Below are 26,687 nucleotides of genomic sequence, written 5' to 3'. Positions count from 1 at the left end.
ACTTCGTAGCAGCAGAATGATACTCAGTATTATTTAATGTGGCTTTTGTATAATTACCCTGGTGGTGCTCATGTTCGTCATGGTTACTGAACATGGTGAGAGTATCTTTACTTGCAGCTGAAATGTGGTAACTAGTCTGAAGACTGCTTGTCCACAAGCGTCTTGACACACATCAATGCAATCTGCGTCACGACACGTTACCTGTGATTTTAAGCCTGAAAGTTTCTTCCAGCATTAAACCTCAGGAAACTCATTAGATATCTTACCTGGGATAAATCCATTTTGTGTTTCCCATTTCAGTCCTATTTCTTCTTTGTGAAATTCCCTAGAGCTGGCATTAATGCATTACACAGAGAGATTTCTGCACAGCATGGTATAATATAATGAATGTTCGTTCATGCTATGTTAAACCCTGAAGGTCTTGCTTAAGCAGACTGTACCTCATTAAAAATCAGTCTGCTTAAGGAATATGCGAGAAAAGAAGTGAGAGGCTATGGGGTTTTTTCATGAAAGATATCATGGACGAGAAGGTTTTGTTATCTTTAAGAATTTCATGGAAGCTGTCTCTTCATCACAGGAGACCTTCTAGCCAGCTGCCTGTTACTGCAAAGCAGCTAAATAGCTTTTGAGCTTCATATTATGCTGAGCAATTTGTTCATGGCAAATTAATCTACTGGTGTTATTTTATCTGGTTGAGTCAGCCATCTTTATAAATGGAATATGCTGAGCACAGCTGGCAGCTCTCCCCTTGTATGCGTGTGTACTTGCAAAGTGATGTCGCCATTGGAGATTGCACTTTCACTGTGAGCTATTTTGCCGCAGGACTGAACGTGTTGTAGGGCTGGTGATATTTGCTAGATACTCTTGCTAAAAAAGAAGCTTAGGCCAGAATTTAAAAGGGTGGAAATCCCAGTAGTGGATTGACAAATGGATGCCTTGTGGGTGACTGGGAGCTCAGGAGGGAATGCATTTTAATAAGAAACCAGGGATGTTTTTCACACTGCCAGAATTCAAGCAGCCAGTGGTTGCCCTTGTGCATATAAAAACTGTTTGAGTCTCTGCTAATTGCTTCTTATGTTCACTGGAGAAGGAACTATATTGTCTGAGAATAGCCAGAACTAGAGAAGAAGGGATAATTTTAAAAACCCATATTTGAAGCCCAGGGTTGGTACACACGAGTGCCAGTTTCAACTCGTGGCCTTGCCATCAGTATCTGGAGCATTTCTGAGCAAACTGAGCACCCTCTCCCACTTCCATCGTCCCTTTCTGTGACTCAGGAAGCTGGTGCTTTCTTTTTTTGTGAGGGAGGGATGTAGGACTGCCTCAGTTTATGTATAGAACATTGAGGATGAAAATGCCCTTTATATGCTGTAAGGCAAAGCACTGCCATCCTCTCCCCGGCAAAGCTTGGCAAGATTGAGCCTGAAGCAGCACTGTACCAGGCACAGTTCCCATAACCCTCCTCCCTCCCTACTATCATGTGCTCCTCAACAATTTTTCCACTGTTTACCTAAAAATCAATAAAACAAAAGACTGAAGCTGAAGAAGCTCCACCCGGGGAAGCCAAGGTCGAGGAAACCCCTGCCGCTGCTGTTGTGGAAAAGGAGGCCGTCCCTGCTGAGCCTGGCCAACCAGCAGAGCAGGCTGCGGTAAGTGACCTGTCCCCCATGCCACCTCCCAGGCCTCATCCGAGCCACCTTTTGTCATCGTGAATGCGCCTGCTGCATTTCAGCCATCCTTTCCATTCTTTACTGTCTGTCCATGGCCGGTTTCCCCAGCGCCCGGCTGTGTCACAGCACTCTTCTCCAGCACATGTCCTCCTTTCAGCCCTAAAATGTCATTCCTCTTACGTTTGGCATTTTAGACTGAAGTTCAGTTGAGTGATTGTGGTTTCACAGATTGTTTGATTCCAGATGAACTTCAGAGGGGAAAGAATTGAAGCCATTTAAAAATATGACCTTATTACCAGTTCTCTCATTTCATTTCAAGCTGAGCTGTAAGCACTAAGCCAATGTACGTCTTGTATTGTACTTGCTAGAGCATGAAAATATCAGAAAAATTGATTGTAATATAAATGTCTACAAGGTTCATGGTTTTAGAAGCCAGCTGTGAGCTGAAGAGGGAACTCCCAAGTGCCATTTTGGAGATTTTTACATGTCAGCATTCAGGAAACAGTGGGAGGAGAAGAAAAGACAGCTCTGCAAGAACAAAAAAGCAGGGCACCCAATACCAGTACAAATTAAGAGGTGGTCTGAGATGGTAGGCATGGGGTTTTTCTGCTGACTAGCATCCCTTTTTATAACAGGTGCCCTAGTGAATAACCTTTTTATCCCACTGAAGTTCCTCTTCTACATACTGCTGTCAGAAGGTCTTGGAGGTGGGTGATACCCGCAGGCTAGGAAACCCTAGAGGAAAATTACAGCTGGTTTTGTAGGCTGACAGTTTTCATGCTTTCCTCAAGACAAAAACATGTTCAAAATCTCTAATGAGTGTTTGTCACTGTTAGAATATGCAGATTACTACTGAAAAACTGGACAGAAAAAGGAGTTGTTTTGTGGGTCAGTTCCTCTGCCACAGAAGCCAGTGAAAGCTGTATAGCTGTGCTTTTTGACCATCAGGCATGGTTTGATGCTGTAAGTGTTCCCAGAAGAACAAGGTTCAGCTTGCTGAACTGCTCTTGGCCCTGGGTGAGTCCCTGTATACGTTCATCTGTTAAGCAGGAATGATGATACCCAGTTCATCATAAAAGCAGATGGTTTTCAGTAAGCGTTTGATATACTCTGTGTGGGAAGCAATATTAAGTAGGCTGATGTAGATACAAATTAGCTGAAGAAAGTGGAAGTAGTTGGCACCTATAGATGTGGGAGCACAGAGCATGGACAGAAGACTTACCAGATGTGCAGCTACAGTAGCGTCTCATGGATCTGTCTCTGGAGCTGGTCTTGTTTAACATTTTTATTAATGGCAATGGCTCGGACTTTACAAGCCTGATGGAGACATTTATCAATGACTCCAGGTTGGGTAGTGTCATTAACTTAGAGGGGTAGCATTAGGGCCACTAGCTCTACCCCCAAGGACAGGCTGGTTATCTGATGGAGGTGTGAGACCCATGCAAAAGCCACAGGTGATACTAAGCAAACTGCTTTGAGCAAAAAGAAGGAAGTACTAGTGTTGGTGTGCAAGGTTCTGGAGTACAAATGTAATTTAAAGACCTTCTTAAAGACTGATGAGTTTGGGAGGTTCCAGCTGTCTGTACCATGAGATTAAAAAATGGTATCCAGCATGGATGATGCAGAGGCAAGCTGAGCTTCAGCTGTAACACCTGCCTAGTTATCATTCCTTCCTTACTCCCATCTTCCTAAGAGAGGAAAAATAATTTCTTGTGGAAGGAAAGGAGGGCAGTGCTGGGTGGGCTGCTCTGGAAGGCTCTGGGGGAAAGGGAAGATAATCCCCACCTCTGTCCAGCCCTTCCCATTCTCCGTAGGCTCTTAGCAGCATCACAGCTATGGAGGGAAGCAGTCTTGGTGTGTTCCCCAGAACTATGTTTAGGGTTTAATTCTGATTACACTTGCATGAATTTTTAATAGTTATTTCATTTTTTTTAAATTCACTTTTTGTTTGGTTCCATGGTACACGCTGGAGCAAGTGACTTCAGGATCATCCCCTTACAGTAACGTAACCGAACTAAGAAAGCTTCATGGTCTGTGGAGACCAGGCTCTTCCCCTCCTGTGTGTTTCCTTTTCAGATGATATAAATCACAGTAATATCTTGTCAACTCTGTAGTAAGGCAAACAATGAAATTGCCTGTCTGAGGGACAGTGTTTTATTAAACTATTGTGTAGAACACCTCATGTCTAGTCAAAGTAAATTTGATAGTTTGGAATGAAGGAGGAGGGAGGGAGGGTGGAGAGAGGCGGGATGGGAAATCAGGCAGGGAATAATGTGGAAGAACAGATATTAATGAAGCTGAAAAGGTTGTTTCTATGTGGTTTTATTTGGATTATCTCTAAGGATTTAATGAAGAAGCAAATTGTAAAACAAGTTTGCCATTTTTCTAAAAGGAAGCAGCTCCTTTTTGCCTTGCATTAAGACAAAGCAATGCTCTGAATCCTGTTGCACGTCTTAAGCACTTATTAAATGCTGTGGCTGCAGCACCATGCATCTGCTCATCAGCTGGCATGACCTTTTCAGATGATCCCTTTTGCTGCCTGACTGTCTGTGAGGAGTTCTGGGTTCATGGTCTGTCAGCTGCTGCTCTAGCCAAAGCACAAGACTGCGGAGCTGTTGGGACAGAAGCAGAGAGAAACATGGTGCCAGAGCCAGGCAATTTAAGAGCAATCCAGGAGGAAGACCATAGGCATTAAATAGAAGTTAAACAGTTTTTATTAGGTTTGTGCCTTGGTTTTTGTTGCTTTTTGAATATGAAGTTGTCATTGCTATTTTGGGAAAAAAAGCTTGAAGAGTTGATCTTAAAAAATGTCTGAATTGGAGTCATTCTGCATTTGGCTCTGAGGGGCTGTTATTTCAGGAAGGGCTTTCCAGGACTTACAAAGAAGAGTTTTGAAGATTAGGATTAATGACAAATATGATCAAAGCTAAGGAAAAGTACACTGAGTTGCAAAAGATCAAAACATGTCATGTCTCGACAGCAATTCTGCATTCATTTGCTTTATGAGTGCCATTTTACTTTAAAAGTGGAGCTGTAAAATATTGATAGATACTTTCTTATTGGCAATTTTCTATTGAGTTTAGTAACTTCCAGTTTGGAGTGACAGCCACTAATCAGTTTAATTTTTCTGTGGTAAGTTTCCTGTCACATCCCATTAATCCAGAAAATTTATGGCGTGCATTCTTCATTATAGGAGCTTCACCGTAAATTTTCTGGTAGGGTTTTCATTTAAATGAGGGAGAGAATGTTCCAGGGGACAGGGTACCACTTGCCACCCAAGGAGTTTTGGATTCAGTTGTTTGCTGTTTCATAGTCTGCCTACAGATTTCTGTAGATTTGTATCTATGTATCTTTGTATATTTTATATATATACATACCTACACGTATGTCTAATCTTTGTAAATTCAGAAATCTGCAACAAGATTGCTAAGACTTTGTTACAAGAGCTCATCAGAATTGCTGCCTGGGATCTCACTACATATTTTTGTCTTCGTCCTTCAGGTCTCAAATGTCGTAGAATAAATGAAGTTTTTATTAGTAGCTGTCAACAGTTGATCCTTTTTGGGGAGGGGATAAAATGTTTGGTAATTAAAGGCAGACAATGACCATGTGCACCAACAGAAGTGAAGTTAACAATGGTAAAAAGTCCTTGCATGGACTTCTGCACATCAAAACAGTTGTTTCACTACTTCCATAGCATCTCCAAAGGCAGCTGTAAAATCCAAAGGATACACCCTAAAGGATATAATGCATTAATCACAGATATATTTTTTTCAAATAATACTACTCATCTCATCAGATCATTTTGTCACATTCAAAGATAGATGACACGAGGACATTATAATAAAGTGAAAGCTTATGAAATCTTGTTATTTCCCTTTCTTCCTCTCCTACATGTGAGACAGTGCTTGGAGTTGAAAGCACTGCTCAGAGATCAGCTTTTCTACTTCCATTACACTCATTAGTTTGAAAAGAGCCTTTCAGTGCTTTGGGTCTGATGGCTGCCCAGACTCTGATGTTCTCCCATTAAATCAGTCAGACACTCAGCTAAATACTGTGATTTTCAAAGCTGTGTGTAAGCATGTATGAAACCACCTCCTGATCAGCTCTTTGCAGACACTGAGCAAGTACAGCAGAGGCCAGGAAACACCCTGCAGCTTTGAGGGTCTCTGATTATGGTTGAATCCCACTGTAGGTACAATTCACAGTGCCCAAATGGTGGAGCATGTCATTTGGGAGAGCAATACAATGGTTAGATAGAGAAGAGCAGTCAACTGTGTCTGAATTCTGAATGTGCAGGCAAGTGCAGGTGCAAAGTTGGAGCACGAGGCCATTAAAAATATATGGTTCTCATATATGGGAGAGAACTGATGTAGAATAGCGTCATTCTGTTGAAGTCTGCAGAAGCAGATTTTTCTGTTTATGGAACTAGTCTGTTACTTTACTCAGATGTTATTTCAGTCATCCTTTTTACTAGGCTTTCATGCCCTAAAAATGGTATAGTTCATGTTACCGTGCCCCTCTTCTCAAACCCCACCATCCACAAAATCCCAACTTCCAACTAACCAAAAAAGCAAAAGCAAAATGCTACTAATTTGATGAGTGCACACTAGTCAAATTAACTTTGGGGAGTCCCAAGCTTTGGGAAGCAAGGGAGCTCTCCTTACTTGCCCCTTTCCCACAAAAACTGTGCTTTCACACAGCCTGCAAAACAGTCCTCATTTAAAAATATCAGATTCTTCTGCAAAGAGACGCAAAGCTGGGCTGATGGGATTCTTACCAGAGAATATTGCAAGGGTGTTATTTGGAGAAGGGTAAAGGCTGGCACATTCCTGACTATAAAGTGCAGGATGATGCTCATTTCTGAAGGCAAATGGACTTGTAAATATAGCTGATGGCAGGAATTTGGCACTTTTTAATAGTAAAAGTAGGAAAGGCACCGACCTGCAGTTGGACGTAAAGCTTTTATGGCAATAGAAACATTTGTGTACATCTCTTCCGTGTTTAAAAAAAAAAAAAAAGAAAGAGACGGCTGTGGGCGTGCATGCATCACTAGTGTGAGAAATAATTATACTTTGCGGTTGATATTTGCTTTTTCTATTTAAGACCCTCTACAATCTCCTCAAGCTTACTATAAAATCAAGGACTCCATGGCAAAGGCTTGGCAGATTCAAAAAAATAAAAAATAAAATAAAATTTTTTTAAAAAATAATATTTTAAAAAGGTTATATAACATCGTAATTTTAACAGGATTAAGCCGTGAGAGGTTTCTATGGTAACACCACAGTCAGCAGCTGCCTTGCCCTGGCATCTGGACATGTTTGGGGCTTATGAGGTGACTGCAGGCAATACTAGAAGATTAGATTAGAAAAAACATGAGTGATATAACTCCGCATCCTTTTATTAAACAAGAAAATTCAGCCATTTCAGCTGAAACTTGTAGAAATTTTGGAGTGACAGTTGTGGGCGTGTGAAGGCAGTTAGCTGGAGCCTGAGTTACCGAGTCCTAATTTCTCATAGCTAAAGCAGACGGTCCAATTTACCGTGTTCTCACATAGGTTTGCAGAATTTGTCTTCATCCTTACAGCCCTTTTGAAAAATCTGACCTAGCTGTGTTTGCAAAGCAGGCTCAAAATTTATTAGCAAAGTGGATTTCCGTAACAGGGCTTTGATTTGCTATTCCTCAGCAGATCGTCTTTAGAAATAACCTGTGTCCACAGGGAGTCAAACCTGAACAGAAGAAAAGCACTTTCAACTGTTCCAAACCAGGCCTGAATTATAGCAATTTTGACTGTTGACCTTCTGTAGAAAAGGACCAAGTGTTAGATGGTATCTGTGCGGTAAAAAGTACTCCTTGGGGGGAGCCCATTACTGTTCAGTGTATTCAATCCCTTGAACACCTAAACGGGTGTCACGTTTGGAAAACCACTGACACATGTCTAATTTTTTAAATGTCAGGCACCTGCTGCATGTACCACTGCATATGGACCTAGAGAAACTTGATTCTGCAAAAAAATAATGAGCTTTGTGACCCACCTCTTTTGAACAGCCCCTTTAAATGAGTTGCAGTCCAACATGAGTGGAAGAAGTAAGTGTTTTAGAAAGCTTACCTTGAAACTGGTGAGTTGCAGGGGCAGTGGCAGGTTGTAATGGGAACAGTTTGAGTCTTGGGTGGGAGAAGCTTGAGCTTGCTGGAAACTGCAAGGTCAGCAGTGTGGTGGGTTGAGCTTACTAAAAAGTTCTTCAAAGCTGATGCTATTATGAGAATACAGATAATAAAAGTAAATAAAATTGTCCTTAGCACTTACAGTGTGATGGTGATGATGGCATATGTAAAAGTTTTTATTTGTTGGGTATTAGGTTATAACGACTTCTATTTCAGATTATATGTGGTAGCAAGAATCTTTCTGCCTGCTATATACTGTTCCATTTAGTTCCAGCCATTCATTTCATTGCATCCCATACGTGCCGTGCTTCTGTTAAGCTTGATTAATACCAATTTCTCTGCAGCCATTGCCTCAGCATGAGTAAGGTGATGACCATATTTCCTCTTTATACAGGACAATGTCGAGGCAGGGGATAAGGAGACAACTGGAGTTGCTGAGAAAGAAAGCGAGGTACATACGAGCAGCCACAAAAGTGTGGTTGTGCTTTAATATCTTCAAGAGAATCGTGGCAAAAAAATATATTTGTCATTTGCATGTCGTCAATATGCAGGCTGATACAATGCAACTGTGGCCTAGCTTGCAGTATCTATTCTAACGCTGCACAGAGATATCTATATCTGCGGTATATATTCTAACACCAGAGCACCCCTCATTTAATGCAGGGCCTGCCTTAGAAGCTGCCTGTTGCAGCAGTATAGAGTGATAGGTATCTTGGGGCAGCAAACAAAGCAGCTCCATGGTAGAAGGAGGTACAGCGCTGTTTCTATTGACATTTGGAAGTATGTTGCATAGATTCCCAGTAGCTTTTACACTTCTCATAAATTTGTTTGCCTAGCCTTCCTGTAAATATCCTTATAAAAAGAAAAAACAACGTTGATCATTTATTTTTCCTAGCACAATATGACCTGAACTAAAACAGATACTTGAAAAAAATCATATTACAAGTTTGTTTGCTAAAGCACAAATCCAGCATCAAGTTAGATACAGTTAAAAACAAATTACAAAGCAACTGAAAAGCCAAGTGACATACTTTAAGCTGTGCATGTGTGGACTTGAACAACTGTATTTTGCTTATATTTCTTCAGAGGTGAGAAAACTACTTGTTGTGAATCCTTCCATACAGAAGTGAAACTATAATGTGTTGAAATGTGCACAGAGAGCAGCACAAGAGGAATGGCTACATATTAAATGCAGGGAGAGAAGGAGGGACTGAGAAAGAGATTGTAACTCCTAGTTATTAACCACTTAGGATTTGTACCCCAAGGTGCTGACAACCTTCTTTTTTGTTGTTACTCGTTTTGGTGCCACAACATATACAAAAAGATCATGAACTGGGCTCCATTCTCTTTGGTTTCAGAACATGGTGAGTCCAGCTGTCCAAGCCTGGGTTTGTTACCCTGCTGTAAAACAGCATTAGCTCTACTAGACTTGCACAGATATGTATCTGCAGCTCCAGGGTATCCCAGTGACACTGGGAAGTGAGTTTGGGACTCACTGGTGCTGTACTCCTCACCAGCGCTTCCACATCTGGGTAGAAATCATTGGAATTACACTAGCAAGAAAGTACACGATAGGAGTAGTAGATCAAGTCCAGCTTGGTGTTGACACAGTGCAACAGAGTGTTGCATTGCTTCTCTAGCATTGGCTTCTCACTCCCAAGTCTGGTCCAAGAAGAAACATGCAAGATACTCCTCACTATCCTCTGAACACCAAGCCTAATTCTTTGAAATCTTTCCCCTTTATTCTAATACCACTTGTCCTGATAAAGTTGACATCTTTTATCTGGTGAGTTAGACCTGGTGTTCTGTTTAAAAGAGCAGTATTACTGTATGCAGAAGAGCTGCCATAAGAGATAAAGCTATTTGCTAAGCTGATATCTGGCCTACAGTGAGGGTGATCCCTTTGATACTGTAACTTGCATAACAAATTCCTCAGTACTGCCCCAAAAGTCTTTCAAGACTTTGCAAGCAATTGATGTGTTCCCTAAAGCATGATGATTAGTTCCTCTTGACATTGTATTAGCTAGCTTAGCTGCAATTATAACCACCATAAAAATTACCCAGTCCCTTTCTAAATCTAGCCATGGGGCAAGATCTTCAGCTCTGGAGAACAGGCATAGCTCAGGGAGCTCCTCTGGTAGACTCCCAGCTGTAGGCTCAGTATCCCTCCTCCTCCTCTCCCTGGGCTCATTCTTGCTGCAGCTGAATCTGTGCCATTGTGTTGAGCTGACAGCAATGTTAACAAGAGAGTGCAACCCTGTGAATCGGCTGCATCCTAGGTAAAGAAGCATTCACTTCTGCTGCAGTTAAGACAGTCAAGTGGTTCTTCTATCACAGGCATCATTATACTAGATGACCCTTCCTTTGTCCCCTGTGTGGTTGGTATAATGGGACAAATGTCCAAATGTCAATAATACGGCTAGAGGTAGCTAATTTCAAATACTATTAGACTGTCTAATATTATTGATGACCTACAGAAAAGAGGTTTGTAGGATTTGTTTTCAATATGAAGTAAGGCAATACAGGTAATTATATCTGGAAGTATGTGGTTCACCATAGTTGGGTATGAATTCAGTGGGATGAGCATCCCTTTTATTTTTTTTCTTCTTCATACTAATCAAATCTATTTGAGGCTGATAGTGAGGTTCATTCTGTGCTACCTCACATGCATTTTTGTAAAAGTTTTTTTTTAATCATCTAGCTTGCATTGGTTTTGTACTCTTAAGACACAAGAACAAATGATTGTGCAACTGTGAGCTGTGGTCTGCATTCAGTGACTCATGGCTACAGGCTGTGAGAGCATCGTCCTTTCAGAGCCAGGCATTTGAGAGCTGATTCATGTGAATTAGTATTCTCCTCCGTAGTGAAATAAAATGGGCTATACAAATCTAATAAATAGGAAAGAACTGTTGATCCTAATCACAACAGACAACAAGATCAATTTCTGCAGCATGCTGTTAGAAGCATAGGGTATAAAATCAATCTGATACGCACGCTGTTCCCCCTCTTTCCTACTAGCCTCTTCCAGGGCTTTTACACTCAACATTTATTTAAACATCATCTTCGGTCAAGGCTGCTAAAATTGGTAATACTATGGGTGGCAAGCTTGCATGCCTTACAAGTCACAGGAGAAGATACCAACATCTGCCCATGTTTTTTGATGTTACTTCTTTTTATGATAGGGCATCCTTTGCCAGCAGCATTTTCAATTTAAACTAAAGCTTCTCCTGTGATTTCAACAAAACCCTATAGTATTTTCTGCCTTCAAGGATTCCAGAAGAATTTCTTTATCACATCAATTAACAGCAGTGAATAGGAGTAATGCTGAATATTAGATATTGCTAAAACACAATGCCTGAAGAATGCCCATGAACAATTGCAGTTAGTTCAAGTTGAGTTCAGGTAGCTGAGAGAGCCTGATCCGTGGAAGAAGGATCAAACTGAGGAAATAGAGTATCAGCTGTTAACTGGAGATCAGAGATGTTTCTCCTAACTGTAGGTTGACATTGTACCTAGAACACAATTTTTCTTCAGTGTTTTTACTTTATCCTGGTGCTGTCTGCCATATGTTAAAAATTCCATGTTGAAGTCAATTGGATTGACAGAATGAGATTAATCCACTGTAAGTGTATAACTAATATGCTACTGTAAGCACATACCAGTATATACCAATACAAATACTAGAGCGATATGTAGATTACAGCAACATATGAAGGATTCAACATTGATCTATAGGCAGGTACTTTTCTATCTACCTTTCAAGAACTGGAACAAAACACACATTAACTTTTCAACATGGACTAATCACAAATCGTTTAGTCATATCCAGACTGAATGGGCTTTTGTGTGTGTTTCTTTTTTTATCATACTGACCTAGCTATAGATTGTTACGGTTATATTTTTTTCTGATACGTGATGGAATATGAAGATTTCTGATCTTTATCCAGCCATAGAATATATTTGCTCACAGATATAGCCTGATTTGCAAGTCTGGCTGTTAGAAAGGAGTGTGTAATCAAGGCAATATTTTTGAAGCAAGCCCAAGTCTAGAGGTAGATGATAGTAGCTGGAGAAGGCTTGGAGCCTCCTCACAAGGACAGACTCCACTAGCAGGGTCCTGTGGACACCTGGACAGCTTTCGAGCTCCTCTCCTAAGCAGAAACCTGTGGTGAATTTCTTCCACAATACAGCTTGAAGGCAAGAGAAGGAAAAAATACTAGAGCCTTGGCAAACTGTTAGTTACTCCACTGGGGAGTCTGCTAAATGTGCTTAGCGAGGTTTCATAAATGTCTCTTTCACACCTGTTAATCATCTCCACTGTGCAAGCTTATCCCTACGCTCCCCATGCGGTGCATTGGGCCAGGAGGGCAGCCCCTGGCGCTGCTCTTCCTCACAAATCATGAGAAACCCCAATGAAACCAAGGTCATGGATTGGCACCACCCAGGGAAGTCGCAGAGCAGAGGCTGGTCCATGGTCTCTCCAGCAGATATCCAGAAATCTTATCCTGAAAAGTCCCTTCCTCCTGTTGTTTGTAGGGGGTACCTGCCACCGAGGGGGCTGCAGCAGCAGAATACAGTGCGGCTGTGGCAGCAGGAGCTGGTGATGGTGCTGCTACCACTGAGCAGGAGGGTGTTGCTGAAGGTGACAAAGCTCAGGGAGAAGAAAAGGAGGCTGATGTGTCTCAGGTAACTCATGTCAGTGCATGGGAGGGTGTGTTAGGGGAATCATGACAGATCCAGCAGCCCAAGAGAGGCGAGGCTGCTGCAGCTCTGTGCCCCCAGCTCCAACCAGTAGTGAGGTTGAGGTTCTCCTGGGATAGCCCTGGGAGGAGCCCACGCAGGGTGTCCCTTCTTCTGAGTCCTTAATTTCAGTTGTGCCTGACCCTGTGCTCCTGTGTTCCCCTGGGCTTGAGATGGGACTTGATGGGCTGGTGGCTCCTGTGATGGGTATGGGAGCAGCATGGGCATGGTATTGTTTGGCCTTCCCCTCCTGCTGTCATTTCTCTGTGCTCCTCTGTGGAGACAACCTTTATCACATAACCTAACAGGGCTTTCTGGAGAAATAGGCAGAGGAAGTAATGGATTTTTCTTGCCTCCTGGCACCGTGTCCTATCAATAGCATTACTTCACTTTATGTAAATCACGGTGGTCAACCTATGTATCTGCATCTGGCCTACTGCCTTTTCTTCTGCAACCTCTGAGGAGCTGGGGAACAGCTCCTAGAGCAGACCCTGCAACTGGGCAGCCACTTGCCACCTCCTGTCGTTGCACGTGAACAGGGTGGTCTGGCAGAGGATCTGTGAACATGTTTTTTTCAGGTTGGATGCTCCAAGTTTCATTAAATGCTTTTTGTCCTAGGCTTCATTATTGGTCCGATGCTACCTACTTAGTCTTTTTGCTTTCTCTGCTCCAAGTTACATTGCTGTAAATCAGGAGGAATCTTGTCAGTCAAAGAAATAGGTCGTGTTTCCTTCTTTCATCACCTTTATATCATTGTTCTCCTGCTGACTTGAATTCCCAAAGAAGTATAGAACAGTGACTCCTGGAACTTGTGGCTTTACCCAAACCCATCCAAAGTTAAGAGCAGGGTGGAAGAGAAAGGTCTGTTAATTTCTGTGCACATTGAAAATGAAACCCAAACTACCTGCAGAGCATTTTTATTATTTACTGCAATAATTTGTGGTAATATAGAAAGAAGACTTAGGAGGTCTAAGGGGAATGGAGAAAACAGGAAAGTGATTACTCCTTTGCACTCTTGCAGAAGTACTGTTTTCTGTCTTAATGTAAGAATCCTCTGTGGGGATGAAAGAAATCCCCATTCCCATATTTGCCCGGTGCAATAAACAAACAATTGTGTTTTCCTGCTTGAAATACAGTACTAAATATTCTTACAGTGCTTTTGTGGGTTTTTGTTGTTGGTTTTTTTTTCCCCAGGAAAAGGTCAGCAGCATCCCTTCGGTAGTAATAGAGCCAGCATCAAACAATGAAGGGGAGGGAGAAGAACATGAAGTTGTCATGAACGAGTCCGAAGATGGCACAGCAGAGATGGGCACTCAGGGCACTGACACTTCTCCCAGTGTAACTTCCCAAGGTGGGAGTGAGCAGAAATCCACTGAAGAAATGCAGGCTGCACCTTCTCAAGATCAGCCTGTGCTAGCAGAAGATGCAGCTTCTGCGATGCCACCCGGCTTTCTCTTTAAGGTCTGCTTCTTCATTTTTCTTTTAGACATCCTTTCAGATCTAGCTTCCATGGATGTGTGTGTCTGCTCAGGCAGAGTAATGAGTTCTTGAGGCCAAAGAATGCTTAGTTTAACAGCCAGCCACACGCACACACCAATACGCACAAACACAACTTCAACGTTGTGTTGTTGCTTCCTATGGGTCGTCTGATAAGATACATTTTCTCCACACTGCTGTTGCTGTGCATATTCTTATGTAGCTGTAAGACTCACTGAAGTACAAGAACCCTTTCATCTCACTGAATTACTACTGGCAGTTAATACATTGAGTACAACTGCACTGCCAGAGTTAGTCAGCAATATTGTATGATATATGCTAACGATATATCTGATATACTAACAATATATTTGAACTTTAAGGTCCCTTCCAATCCAAACGATTCTATGATTCTATGAATATTTAAAAATGGCATTTTTCTGGCCTGAAAATCTATAGTAGAAGTTTTGGCTCTATTGAAACCCATGGGACTTCTACAATTCATGGTAATGAAGCTAAAATGTCATTCTATGACTTTAGTAATATTATAGTTATAAACTGCTAGGGCAATCAAACAGAAAAGTTTAATGAGGTGTAAGAGAAATTCTCTCCTTGGCTGGCAAGACCCATAGGGTTTCCTGGTTCACAAGGTTCTTTGATAATGCTTCTCACTTCAGAATCACTTAGCAGCAGCAAAGCTCCTTGAGGGTGGATGAACTTTACATGCTTCCTATTATAATTTGCGTAGTTCAGAGTAATTAGTCCCACAGCACTCCATAAGTAATTCTTGCTCTACTTTCACTGCTCAATATTTTCAGCAAACTTTTAGAATAACATTAATGTGAGGGTGAACAGTATCGTGCAACTCTGACTCAGACGTGCTGGCATAGTTCATCTTTTGTTTTTCATCACACTCCCTTGGGTCAGACATAAATAAGGAGAAGCAGAATATATGCTTGCCATCTGGTTCTTGATGCCATTTTCTTTCATTATTGCAGTTACCATGAAACTGGCTGTGCTTTGAGAAAATTAGAATAGCATATTTCTTAAGGAGGTAGAACTGTTTAGTTAAAATGGTCTGGTCACAACGGCATGCTGATTCTGCCAGTGTTTTAATAACCACCCCTTTGAAAGATGGATATTTTTTTCATGCCCATCTGCCAGTCAGTGGGAGCTCTTTCCAGGACAAACATAAAGCAGGGTTACCATTACTCTCCTCTTTGATCACCTATTGAAATTTGTGTTGTACATCCCATCAAATTTCCATGGATGTGTACTGCAATAATATCCAGTGGCCACAACAAGAGAATGAGTGAGAGTCTGCAGTATCAGTTCCTGGAAGACTTTCCCAAGTTTATTTACAAAATCCTGCCATCTCTTTCAGCTCCAGTAATGACAGTTGAAAGCAAATTCCTTACACAGAAGAAATAAGGGTGGCAGGACTTTTCCGAGAGGCAGGACTTGTGGGGTGTTGCAGTATCATCTGTTCTTGAGATCCTGTGACCTTGGGAAAGGATCTTAGGTTTCCTTCAGTAGTTTCAGGAAGGCTTACTTAAGCTGTGCTGCTTCCAAGGATGTGAACATGAACTTTAACATGAACCAATGTCAACATTAATGATTTGAATATACCTACCTATAATCATACGTTTGCGTAAAGAAGGCACATTATTCTTTTTGTTTGCAATAAAGATTTAACGGAAAATTTCGTTGAGCAAAGGTCTCCATTTAGATCATGTCTATATGTTTGGTGTTATTTTCTTCAGGTTGAAGTTCTACACGATTTTGAGGCAGCCAACAGTGATGAGCTTAATTTAAAACGAGGAGATATTGTACTTGTAATTCCTTCTGAGACCACAGCTGATCAGGTAAAAACATGTGGTTCTTTCTTTGTTGACATTTTGCTTTGTTTCATTTTATTTCTCACAGATTATAGTTAATGGCAAACGTGTATTCAAAACGTCATTACTGTTGGAAAACATGAAGATTCTGATTTTGTCTTTGTACTTGGTTCCATTTGAGACTAAATGGCACGGTCAGATACAGCTAAAGTCCCAGATATACGCTACTAAGAGGATCTGGTCTCAGCATATTTTCTAGGGCTTTTTTAATGCTACTTTATAGTGGATTTTATATAGGCACACATGCACACAAAGACTTAGCATGGAAGATGAATTACAAATTGTGCATTATGTTGCTATATATCATCTTGTCTTAACATTGGAGCAGAACTGATTACATGGTCCCTAGATGGTCAGAGCTTTTACATGTGGATTTGGAGAAATAATATAAATTCACCCACAGAGAGCACTGACACTGCACACAAATTGTGGTGTCCTGCACCACCTGCACCACGTATGGAGATGCTGATTATGTGTGCACCATGCCTCTGAAACTAACTCTGCCCTCTGGAAGCCTGAACCTGAATTAAACAACGGTTTAATTTCATTTAAGACATCTAATTTTGTTTAACAATGCATTTTAGGTGAATTTTTAAACAATTTTAAACAATTTAAAGTGTATTACAGTGAAGTGATTTTGGGCTACTGCTTTAAAAAAGACGACCATACTGTACACTGTTAGTACCAGCGACTTTGTGGGCATCTGTTAGTGCCAATAGTCTTGGTGAAAAGTCTCCCGTTGATTTAAGGGGACTGTAAGAGGTGGGGGACTGGATCCTGCCTAGTGAGGTAGCCAAAAGCACTGCTCTGAATGAAGAATATTTCTTAAAATAGGTATAAATACTAACGCCCTAAGCACATACGAGTGCTGGGGACTGGACTTGAAATTGTTTCAATGGTTGTTGCTGTCCAAAGGTAAGTAATAACCGGTGTTCATCATCTCAGCTGAGCTTTCTTCTCATACAAGAGAGAAGTAATTGGGGTTTGTGTTTGTGTTTTTGTTTTTGTTTTTTATTTCAGAATAAAAGATTTTTCTTTCAGCAGAGCACTTTGCTCTTTTTATAGGCATAGATTCTGTTATCTTTACTCAAATTACACTGCATCTTACCTCATGGGCAGTTCAACTAATTTCATTATCAGTATTTGCAGAATAGAACACTGCTGTAAGGATACCAAATTCTGCTCTCTGTCTTCAGTCTGTTTTTCTTAGGTTGCTATGTATTAAATATGCTTAATCTTCACTTGGTGAATCCACAGTATATTATTCTCTTGTGGTGTGCATTGAAATTCCATTAGCATTAATTGGAGTAAATTGTGTGCAATGATGGAGAAAATAAACCTTTATGTATTCATGTTTCTGAAAGCATTCAGGTCGTATCTTTATTACTCAGTACATATTTACCCTTCGTGTTTAACATCACCATAAAGCATAATTTTTTTGTCTTTTGCCAGGTACTTTGTTGATTTATATAGTCGTCTTATCTTTGTTATTCTTTATTCTCTATCAAAACTGACCTGTCTAAAACCATAATTCTAATACAGCTGGTAACAGCAACCTGTGTTCCCCATTTGAAGCAAACCAGTCCCACCCTGGGGCTCCAATTTTTCCAGTAGTCTTGAGTGGAAGTTATATTCCAGTTTACTGGATAAGTAAAACTGTTAATTCCTTTGTACAGTCTACTCTGCCTCTGCTAGAAAGCTGTAGTTTCTCTCTCCTTTCTCTCAGATATTCCACATGCTTGAAGAATGTGCCCTTGGTTACAGGTACACAGCCAATGCCATACATAAGCTGTATCTGCTTTAATGATGCTCATTTTGGGGCAGAGAGGCAGTACCCCACCACATGCAGCCACTGAGCCATCATGACGTGGTGTTGTACATGAAGATCTGTTCATATTACTTTATCTCCTTGTATACTCTCTGTGCAATAATAATATGGCAGCATTAGAAATTCCCTGTTCATCATGGCTGTGCTCTGGCTCCTCTTCTTAAAAGCAACAAAGCACAGAGTTAGTGAGATGAGAATGTGTTGATCATTTAAAAAAAAAAATAATGAATTGATTTTATTCCAGGTAAAATTGATAACACTTAAAGAGAACCCAGCACTTTCCAATAAGAAATCTCTCTTTTGATTGCTCAGGCTGCAGCTTTGGCTTGCAATTTTGCATGTCAAATTCTGGTTTAGGTTTCCAGGAATTTTTTGGAAAATAGCTGAATATCAACTAAGCTTAAGTTTCTAAAGAGAGCAACTCCAGAGGATGCAAGAACTGTTATTTCTTCTGGCTGCCCATACATGAACAAGAAAAAAGAACTCTTGGGGGGGAAAAAAATCACATTGGAAACTACTTTTCCCCCCAACTATGTAATGTTTCTGGCCCACTGCTATGCTCTTCCTGCACAAGTGCGCCAATATTATTGTGGGAACCGTGAAAAAGTTTTAACAGATACTTGCGCAAATGCAGCTCTGGTATAATACTGGATGGCCTGGAAGACTGATTATCCAGTTTTGAGTTCAGCTAGGGGATGGATGGGCTAAAGGCCACACAATATGCTCACAGTCACTCACTCTCACAAAACTGTGGTCTGGCAGAGCAAAGAGAACAGTCTGTGTAAAATCAGAGGCTGCTTTTTAACCAAAGCACCAAATCTTTTAGCCATGTGACTCTGAAATGTCTTCAGGTCTGAAGCTTTGTAGCAAGGAAGAGGGGAGACCTGAAGTTTAAGAGACTCTGTCTTTTCCCTTGCAGGAGGCTGGCTGGTTGACAGGCATTAAGGAATCCGAGTGGCTTCAGTACAGAGATGCAAATAGTTATAAAGGACTTTTCCCAGAGAACTTCACACACCGCCTGGATTAGTTCTCCTCTCAGGCAGATGAACGTGGTATGAAGCTCAGTCAGTAGGTTTTTAACCTCTTTGAAACACAGGAGCCCACCTTTTTGTAGTTTAAGTTGTTAATGGTTTACAGACTGGTGCCAGACAAAGCTTGTGGAAACATATCAAAGTGAGCATGAATGCAAACAGTTAAGCTAGCAATTTCTGAAGCAGTACGTGGGAAAAAAAAATCAAATAAAAAAGAAATGTCCTTATTTGTTCACATGTACGTGGCAACAGGTTTGTTTGTGCTTTGTCAGAGCTATGGTGATCCTGTATTTGGTCCTTTCCCATGAAATCTGAAATTAGCCTCCTCAATACCAAAACCTTAACTTCTCTGCACTGAGTGTATTGTATTGAGTTGCACTGCAGAAGATTTAATTAGTTATCCTGTAGTAATGAGGTCAAACTATTATAAGTTTCATGTGTTTAAAAAAAGAATTAACTGCTGCAACGTTTTTCAATGTTATTTTTGGATGTGCATAATATATATATACACAAGAACTTATATGTGTATATATAAGTGCATATGGATATATATGCATTCTCTCAACTTCATCGTAGTTCTTTGACTGTGTAGTATCATCAGTACATGCATTGCTCTTTCACTGTCTGGCATTACAGGAAATGGTTTTGTTCCAAAGCAAAACTAGCTGCTCCATTGCCAAAACATGATACAGTATCTGTGTTTGTAATGTGAAATTTTCATTCTGAGATGATGAATAACATCATGTTCAAAGCTGCTAAACCTTTGAGAAGGCATGGCTCGGTTTCCCCTTCCAGCTGCAGTAGTTACAATGAGATAAACTGGAGGGGGAGCTGGTATGATGCTAATCTATACTTTTTTATTTAATTGGCTGAATAAATAATAAAAAAAAAAGGAGGAGACCTAATCTCTGAGAAGAAATAAACACAATATATTTTCACTATATGTATTTATGCAGCATACCTTCACAGATCCTTTTAAAATAAGATATATAATGTATCCTGTATCAAAAAGTCATCTGTAACTTATGTTTTCCAGTGCTGTGTCATTAAAAATAAACCTTTGATCCAGAGAAGCTGTTTCATCTGTGGTGTTTTTGAAGTTTTGTAACACTGAAGTTTGTGTAGTTTTTATGTTGTATTAGAGAATCCAATCTTAATTTAATAGCTCTTTTTCCAAAGAAACATGCCATAGCAGGTGCACCATCTAAATTCTTGCTCTCAACCCTAGTCATGACCAGAGCACTGAAAGGCCTGAACCCCAGCTCAGCACATCTCCTGGCTGCTCCTCCTGTTCCAGACTCTGACTACCAGCTAATATCTGTCCACAAGCACCAAGTGAGCTTGTCTGTGCTTGACCATCACTCAGCCGAAGATTGCTACCTCTTAGTAGTTTTTTGCTTGTCCCTTCATTTTGTGTGAAGAAAGTTCTCCATGAATCTGCTCTATTGTGTTTGCTGATGCATGGAAGCTGCAAATACTTAGGAACGCCTGTATTTTCCAAGCAATTCAGTTATTTTTCATGATATTTTGGTTGGGGGCTCATTTTGTATGCAAACAGTACCTGTTTCTACTCTGTTTCTAATTTGTCAGATTTCAGTTGAAGAAACAGATTTTTTGGTTGCTCTGGAAGATGATGAAAGTTAGTTTCTCTCTGTTTTTCAGAATACAGTAGCTTTCAAAAGCAAGTCTAATGATAGCTATTTTTGTGAAGGGGCTGAATGGCTCAACTGTGGTAGCTGGGATTTTGGCTTTGAAATGTCATGATGAGCAATCAGAGTCTAAGGAGGTTGCAGGAAAGCTCTTTGGTTTTCTGTTCATTCCTTTAACAGGTTTGGTGGTCAGTAGTGATCCAGGGCCAAGAATCTCACCAGGGAAACAACTTTCTTTTGGTTTTGGAGTTTTACAATAAATTCCAGACTCCAGTCCACCACTTTGAGGTGGTCATAATAACCTATTACATATGGTTTATGGTGAGGCTCTGATGGCCTCCAGGCGAGTTTCCTGCTTAACTATGTCTCAACACTTGCATTTCAGTAATAGCTGCTCTACAGGTCACTGTAACAGACCAGCACTGGACGATGCAGCTTCAGTTTCCCTGTGGATGCCATGTCACCACTTGGTTGACTGGGGCCTACAATCAAGTGAGACCGTCATGTGTGATAACCATAACCCTAAGGAAGCAGAGGATGCTGTGATCAGCCCAAAGCATTTCTTTATCCAGTGCTGATTGTGTGCAGTTACCATTATGCCCTCTTGGTGCTATAAGTACATAAGTCAAAGTCAACACCCTTGGCCTTGATTCTTCTAATGTCCTTGGTAGGGGTCAATGTGCCAAACCCACTGGTAAGGGCTTTACAGCACACTTGAGGTTGTATACAGATAGGAAAGGTCTTTGGTCTACAGCAAAGAGCTTTCATGGTTTCTTCTGACATGCTCTTCAGAAATACTGCTTGACTCTCTTACAGCATCCCGGTACAGCATGCCCACTGGGAGGGTTATGTTTCTGGGAGATTGTGCCCATGGGCAGAGGCTGGCAGCTTCAAGTGTCGCTTAACATGTCAGAACTGAGATGAGGCAGGTGAGTGAACTGTTGCTGGCCTGCAGGGCAGGTTACATCATCTCTGTTTTAAGTAACAGTCCCTGAACTGCATGGTGCTAGCCATAGAATCATAGAATCATTAAGGTTGGAAAAGACCTCTAGAATCATCAAGTCCAACCATGTCTCCTAAACCATGCCCTGAAGTGTCACGTCTACATGGCTTTTAAATACCTCCAGGGATGGAGACTCCACCACCTCTCTGGGCAGCCTGTTCCAATGTCTGACCACTCTCTCAGTAAAGAAATTTTTCCTAATATCCAACCTAAACCTCCCTTGATGCAGCTTGAAGCCGTTTCCTCTCATTCTATTGCTAGTGACCTGGGAGAAGAGATCAACACCCACCACGCTACAACCTCCTTTTAGGTAGTTGTAGAGAGCGATAAGGTGTCCCCTCAGCCTCCTCTTCTCCAGACTGAACAACCCCAATTCCCTCAGCCGCTCCTCATTAAGACTTGCTCTCTAGACCCTTCACGAGCTTCATTTCCCTTCTTTGGACACACTCCAGCACCTCAATGTCCTTCTTGTAGTGAGGGGCCCAAAACTGAACACAATATTCAAGGCCTCACCAGGGCCGAGTACAGGGGCATAATCACTTCCCTGCTCCTGCTGCGCACACTATTCCTGTTACAAGCCAGGATGCTGTTGGCCATCTTGGCCACCTGGGCACACTGCCGGCTCATGTTCAGGTGGCTGTCAACCAGCACCCCCAGATCCTTTTCCTCCAGGCAGCTCTCCAGCCACATCCTTGAGGCAGAGGATTTTGTCTCCTTGTAGGCCAGCTGGACAATCCCTGTGACTTCTGAATTCTCTCCGTAGTTATCGTTTCCTCCTTCCTGTTATATCCATAAAGTCATCTGGGAGTTGGACTTGGTCGTTACAGGTCCCTTCCAACTTGAGATTGTCTATGATTTCTATGATTATTTCTTAATTCCACCTCAGTATAAAGAAAAATATAATTTCAAAAACTATTAAATGTCCACATCTCCCTGCAAGGACTATCATTATTTGCTGGCAATAAGTTGATGCACTGATAGTGCCCCAAAAGCCATGCTATTGCACATGATGCCTGTGTCATGTAAGTGCTGCGGGTTAATATGAATAGGGCATGCCATTATGACAATAAGTATGTCTTCGTATCTCACACATGCACACCAGAGCCACAAAGCAAACAGATGTCTTGCAGGAAGGATGAAGAGAATTATTAATTTTGTATCTCTAAAAATGCCTTGCAAAATTTCATATATTAAGATGACAGATAATAAAGGAAGGACATTGATAGGTTAGCCAAGATGATACTTTTCCTAATTTTCCCTCTAACAGGAGTTAATGAATAGAAATGTATTTATCATTTTGGGTTAACAACTGTTTCTTATTCAATTTCTTCTTATTCTAGTTTCATTAGACAGTCAGACTTACCTCTCAGACACTTTTATGTCTGCAGCTCCTGAGATGACTAGTATAAAACGGGTGTATTTCTCTGTGATCTATAGCAGCTTATTCTAGGGCAAGCAAGGGGAATTCTTTCCAGTATGTTACATACTGCTGTTACATACCAGTGTATATACTCTCCCCCTGGAGTTATGTTAGCCCAGAATTATTTCCCCCTTTTCTGGGATCTTTCTGATTAACACTCTATATTGGACTTGGCAACTTACTGAATTTCATGCTTTTGGGATGATTGTAAAACAATAACACATCATATCTTGGTTTCTGTTAAGGCTTATTTATGCCTAAGACAGTACACGCTACTAACCTTGTACAGCAGCTATAATTTCTAATTCTACATCAAATAAAACCATGAAAGATTTAGGGACCCAACCTCCTGATTTCACAGGCTGATTATGCACAGTGTGGACTTGCAAGTAAGACAAAATAACTGAAGATGGAGGAACATCTCATGTGAGTGAACTAGTAAACTGTACATTTGTAGCTCATCTATCTGGTTTACAACCTTTCATGAAAAATGAAAAATGCAGAAGCTGAATGCCACTTCTGTCCCTTTTCTCCCCCTCTTCCTCCTCTCCCCACCTTGCTTCACCTCTTCCAGACCAAACAGCTGCGTGCGTCTGTCCCTGCCACAAGAAGAAGGAGGGGAGGCTGCAGGGGTATGGTCCTACTCATTGCATGGCATCTGATTCCAGCATGCTCTGATCCCCTAATGCCAGAAAGATGTAAAGTAAATCACAGAATCATTAAGCTCATGCTTAAAGAAAGTCACCGTGATGGGTTGGTTAGATGGATGGGGTTGGGAAAGAGCAGTCACTGGTTGTAGGAACAGTTTACAAGGCTGTCCCCTCTTGCACACCCATGTGCAGGCAGAGCATGAGCATGTATTACAGCTGTAGCAGCCAGAAGTACCACAGTAGCCTCCAGAATACCAGAGTTCACTGCTTGAAGGACAAACTCAGATTTTATTGTTAGTTTTTAAAGCAGATTTAAAAGATCTATCTTTTTGTATTTAAACAACTAAGGAGACAATAGATGAAACCACCTGATAAGCCAATCCCCAGCTACAGAAAGTAGGTAATTAAATTAATTAAGCAAGGTTGCAATTCTGAAAGCAGCTGAAAGAAACCTGGAGGTGTTTTCCAGCCAGCCGTACTCAGCAGTGTCACTGTTAGCTCTGATGTGCTCCCTGGTGGCAAGACGTTTGCTGCAGATGAGAGGGCTGTAATGGACTTGGTGCAAGAGAGTCAGTGACATTAAATAGCAACCACGTTGCTCCTGTTCTAAATTTCAGCTATTTCTGGAGTAAAGAAATCCTGTTTAATTAGGAAGAGGAATTTTAGGAAAAGGCATATTCTCAGACCAGGTTCAGAATTAGAGAATATGAAGTGGGCTGTGGTTTTGGACTCGGCATCTCTCTAAAAGTATAGATGTATGATGAGATAGTAGCTTTTCAAAGATTATTCTCTTAGATCCTCACCCGTGTGATTTCAGCTCTGATGCTATCTGTGTGTGTACCGTGTCTCCGGCAGCATTTCAAATATGTCTGTGTTTCTCTTGAATCGATATCTTCAGTCTGACCTGTTCAATCAGCACAGAAGCATTATATGGGGAAAACTACAGTACTTTCCAAATGGTGTCTCCCATAACCAACAGCAAGACCTCGAAATTAACATTAATTTGGCAAAGCTGAAATCATCCCAAAGGAAATTGTGCTGCATATTCAGATGCTTAATAGCAGTTAAAGGAAACTTTAGTGAAAGGAAATATCTAGACAGTAGTAAAAGTAGCACTCCATGTGTATACAGGCTTGCTGTCCAGTCACAGGCACTAAATGCAATGCAGAGAGCAAGAAAGCAGCATGTAGCCATCAGAAGTAGAGTCTCCAGGAGTCACTGAGACCCACAGCTGCTGAAGAGGGTCAACAAATGCAAAAGTCCTATATGTCCTCAGCCTGGCTTCAGAGGAGAAAACAGGCCAGGGTCTCTTTTGGTGCTACAGGAGCATAGGATTTTGTGCAAGCCAGGCTAACCCCAGGTGACTAATCATGCGACTATATTTGCCTAGACAGACTGCTTGTGTAGTACAAGGTAAAACTGGACCAAGAACATAAAACACTGTAAAGGTAAGTCACTGTACACTTAAATTATTATGTTTCCAGGGTACATGCTACAAAGGAGAAGGTGAATGTACTCCAGGCCTCCTATATTTCACATACTTCAGATAATTATCCCAAAGAAGGTCAAATTCTATGTAAAAGTTTTTTAGTTTAAACACTGTCTGCCTGTGTGTCAGTGAATAAAAAAAAACATGTAGTCCTGAGGAATAAGCTGTGCAGGTTAAGGCAAAATTGCCAAATGAGGTCATACAAAATTCTCTTTCTCAATGGCCGAAATCTGACAGACCCTGTACCTGGCACAGTGCTGTCACTCCTGAAGTCTTGTAGAGATATAAACAAAAGTGGAAATTGTCCATGGTCTTTTGCAGGGATTCAGAACACTGTATTTTAAGCCTATAATAGTGTCGTGGTTTAGCCCTAGTCAGCAACCGAGCACCACGCAGCCCCTGGTGGGACGGGGGAGAGAATCGGAAGAGTAAAAGTGAGGAAACTCGTGGGTTGAGATAAAGACAGTTTCACAGGTAAAGTAAAAGCTGCATGCACAAGCAAAGCAAAACAAGAAATTCGTTCACTCCTTCCCATGGGCAGGCAGACGCAGCCATCTCTAGGAAAGCAGGGCTCCATCACGCGTAACGGTTACTTGGGAAGACAAACGCCATCACTCCAAACATGTTCCCCCCCTTCCTTCTTCTTCCCCCAGCTTTATATACTGAGCACGACGTCATACAGTATGGAATATCCCTTTGGTCAGTTGGGGTCGGCTGTCCTGGCCGTGTCTCCTCCCAGCTTCTTGTGCACCTGGCAGAGCACGGGGAGCTGAAAAAGTCCTTGACCAGTGTAAGGGCTACTTAACAACAACTGAAACATCTCCACATTATCACCACTGTTTTCCAGCAAAAATCCAAAACATAGCCCCATACTAGCTACTACGAAGAAATTTAACTCTGTCCCAGCTGAAACCAGGACAAATGTGTATGTTTTACAGAAGCTTTATAAATGCTGAGGATCTTCATGTATCTCCTAGCCCAAGAAAGAACATCACAATGCTGTCCCTTTAAAAGCGGTCATGAAAATAAAGGTGACTGATGCACAACTGTTTTGCTTAAAAATGTCAGAGTATTACAGGAATTCTCAGTGCCCATCCATGCCTGTGGATGCTGTATGGCATTCACACAGCTGCTCAGAAAGGGCTTCTGAGGGTTTTACTCCCTCATACCCAGCAGAGGGTGGTAGATACTAGAATTTGCATCTGCCAAATTGTCATTTGGATCAGCCTTCAGCTCTGAGTTTGTTTCATTAATAGCTCTCATTATCTGAAGGTGTCTCATAGCTGCAGACACACAGAGCAAATTCAGTGCAATAACAGCAGCAAAAAGAGTTTTATGTACTCAGTAACTGGCTACTTCAACCTGCAGGCAAACGAAGACTGAAAAGGACATTATCAAGCTGTACCATAAGTCATTAGAGCAACATATCCTTGCATCTCATATATGTGCTGTATACCAAACATGGTAAATCTGCACCAACTAACCCGTTATTCACCTGATTCAATTGAAAGATGCAATGTTGGTTTAAAAGGAAAAAAAATTTATATGCTACCTCTGCTTAAAATAATTTTATATCCTATCAGTGTTTAAATAAATAGCTAAATTATTAACTATGGGAAAACATTTTGAACAAAAAATGTCTTCATTTTCTAGCTCCTTCACACTAC

The 26,687-nt window shown here is 41.2% G+C and overlaps 1 protein-coding gene across 5 annotated transcripts in view; it reads left to right on the top strand.

Annotated features, from left to right (window-relative positions):
* AMPH (amphiphysin) overlaps positions 1-19,882 on the top strand; it is a 126,722-nt gene extending 106,840 nt beyond the window's left edge. For 3 of the 5 annotated variants that reach the window (XM_075083676.1, XM_075083673.1, XM_075083671.1), the window contains 6 exons: positions 1,533-1,649; positions 8,231-8,287; positions 12,373-12,522; positions 13,771-14,037; positions 15,816-15,917; positions 18,698-19,882. In XM_075083676.1, the coding sequence (XP_074939777.1) occupies positions 1,533-1,649; positions 8,231-8,287; positions 12,373-12,522; positions 13,771-14,037; positions 15,816-15,917; positions 18,698-18,805 (801 nt within the window). In that variant the 3' untranslated portion in view covers positions 18,806-19,882. The remainder of the gene's footprint in view (positions 1-1,532; positions 1,650-8,230; positions 8,288-12,372; positions 12,523-13,770; positions 14,038-15,815; positions 15,918-18,697) is intronic. The other 2 variants (XM_075083672.1, XM_075083674.1) reach the window with 2 other exon arrangements.
* Positions 19,883-26,687: the final 6,805 nt, after the last annotated feature.

This window comes from Phalacrocorax aristotelis, chromosome 2 (assembly GCF_949628215.1).
Source record: "Phalacrocorax aristotelis chromosome 2, bGulAri2.1, whole genome shotgun sequence".
Lineage (NCBI taxonomy): Eukaryota > Metazoa > Chordata > Aves > Suliformes > Phalacrocoracidae > Phalacrocorax > Phalacrocorax aristotelis.
The sequence above is the reverse complement of the archived record's forward strand: the minus strand, read 5'-3'. Positions and strand labels throughout refer to the sequence as shown.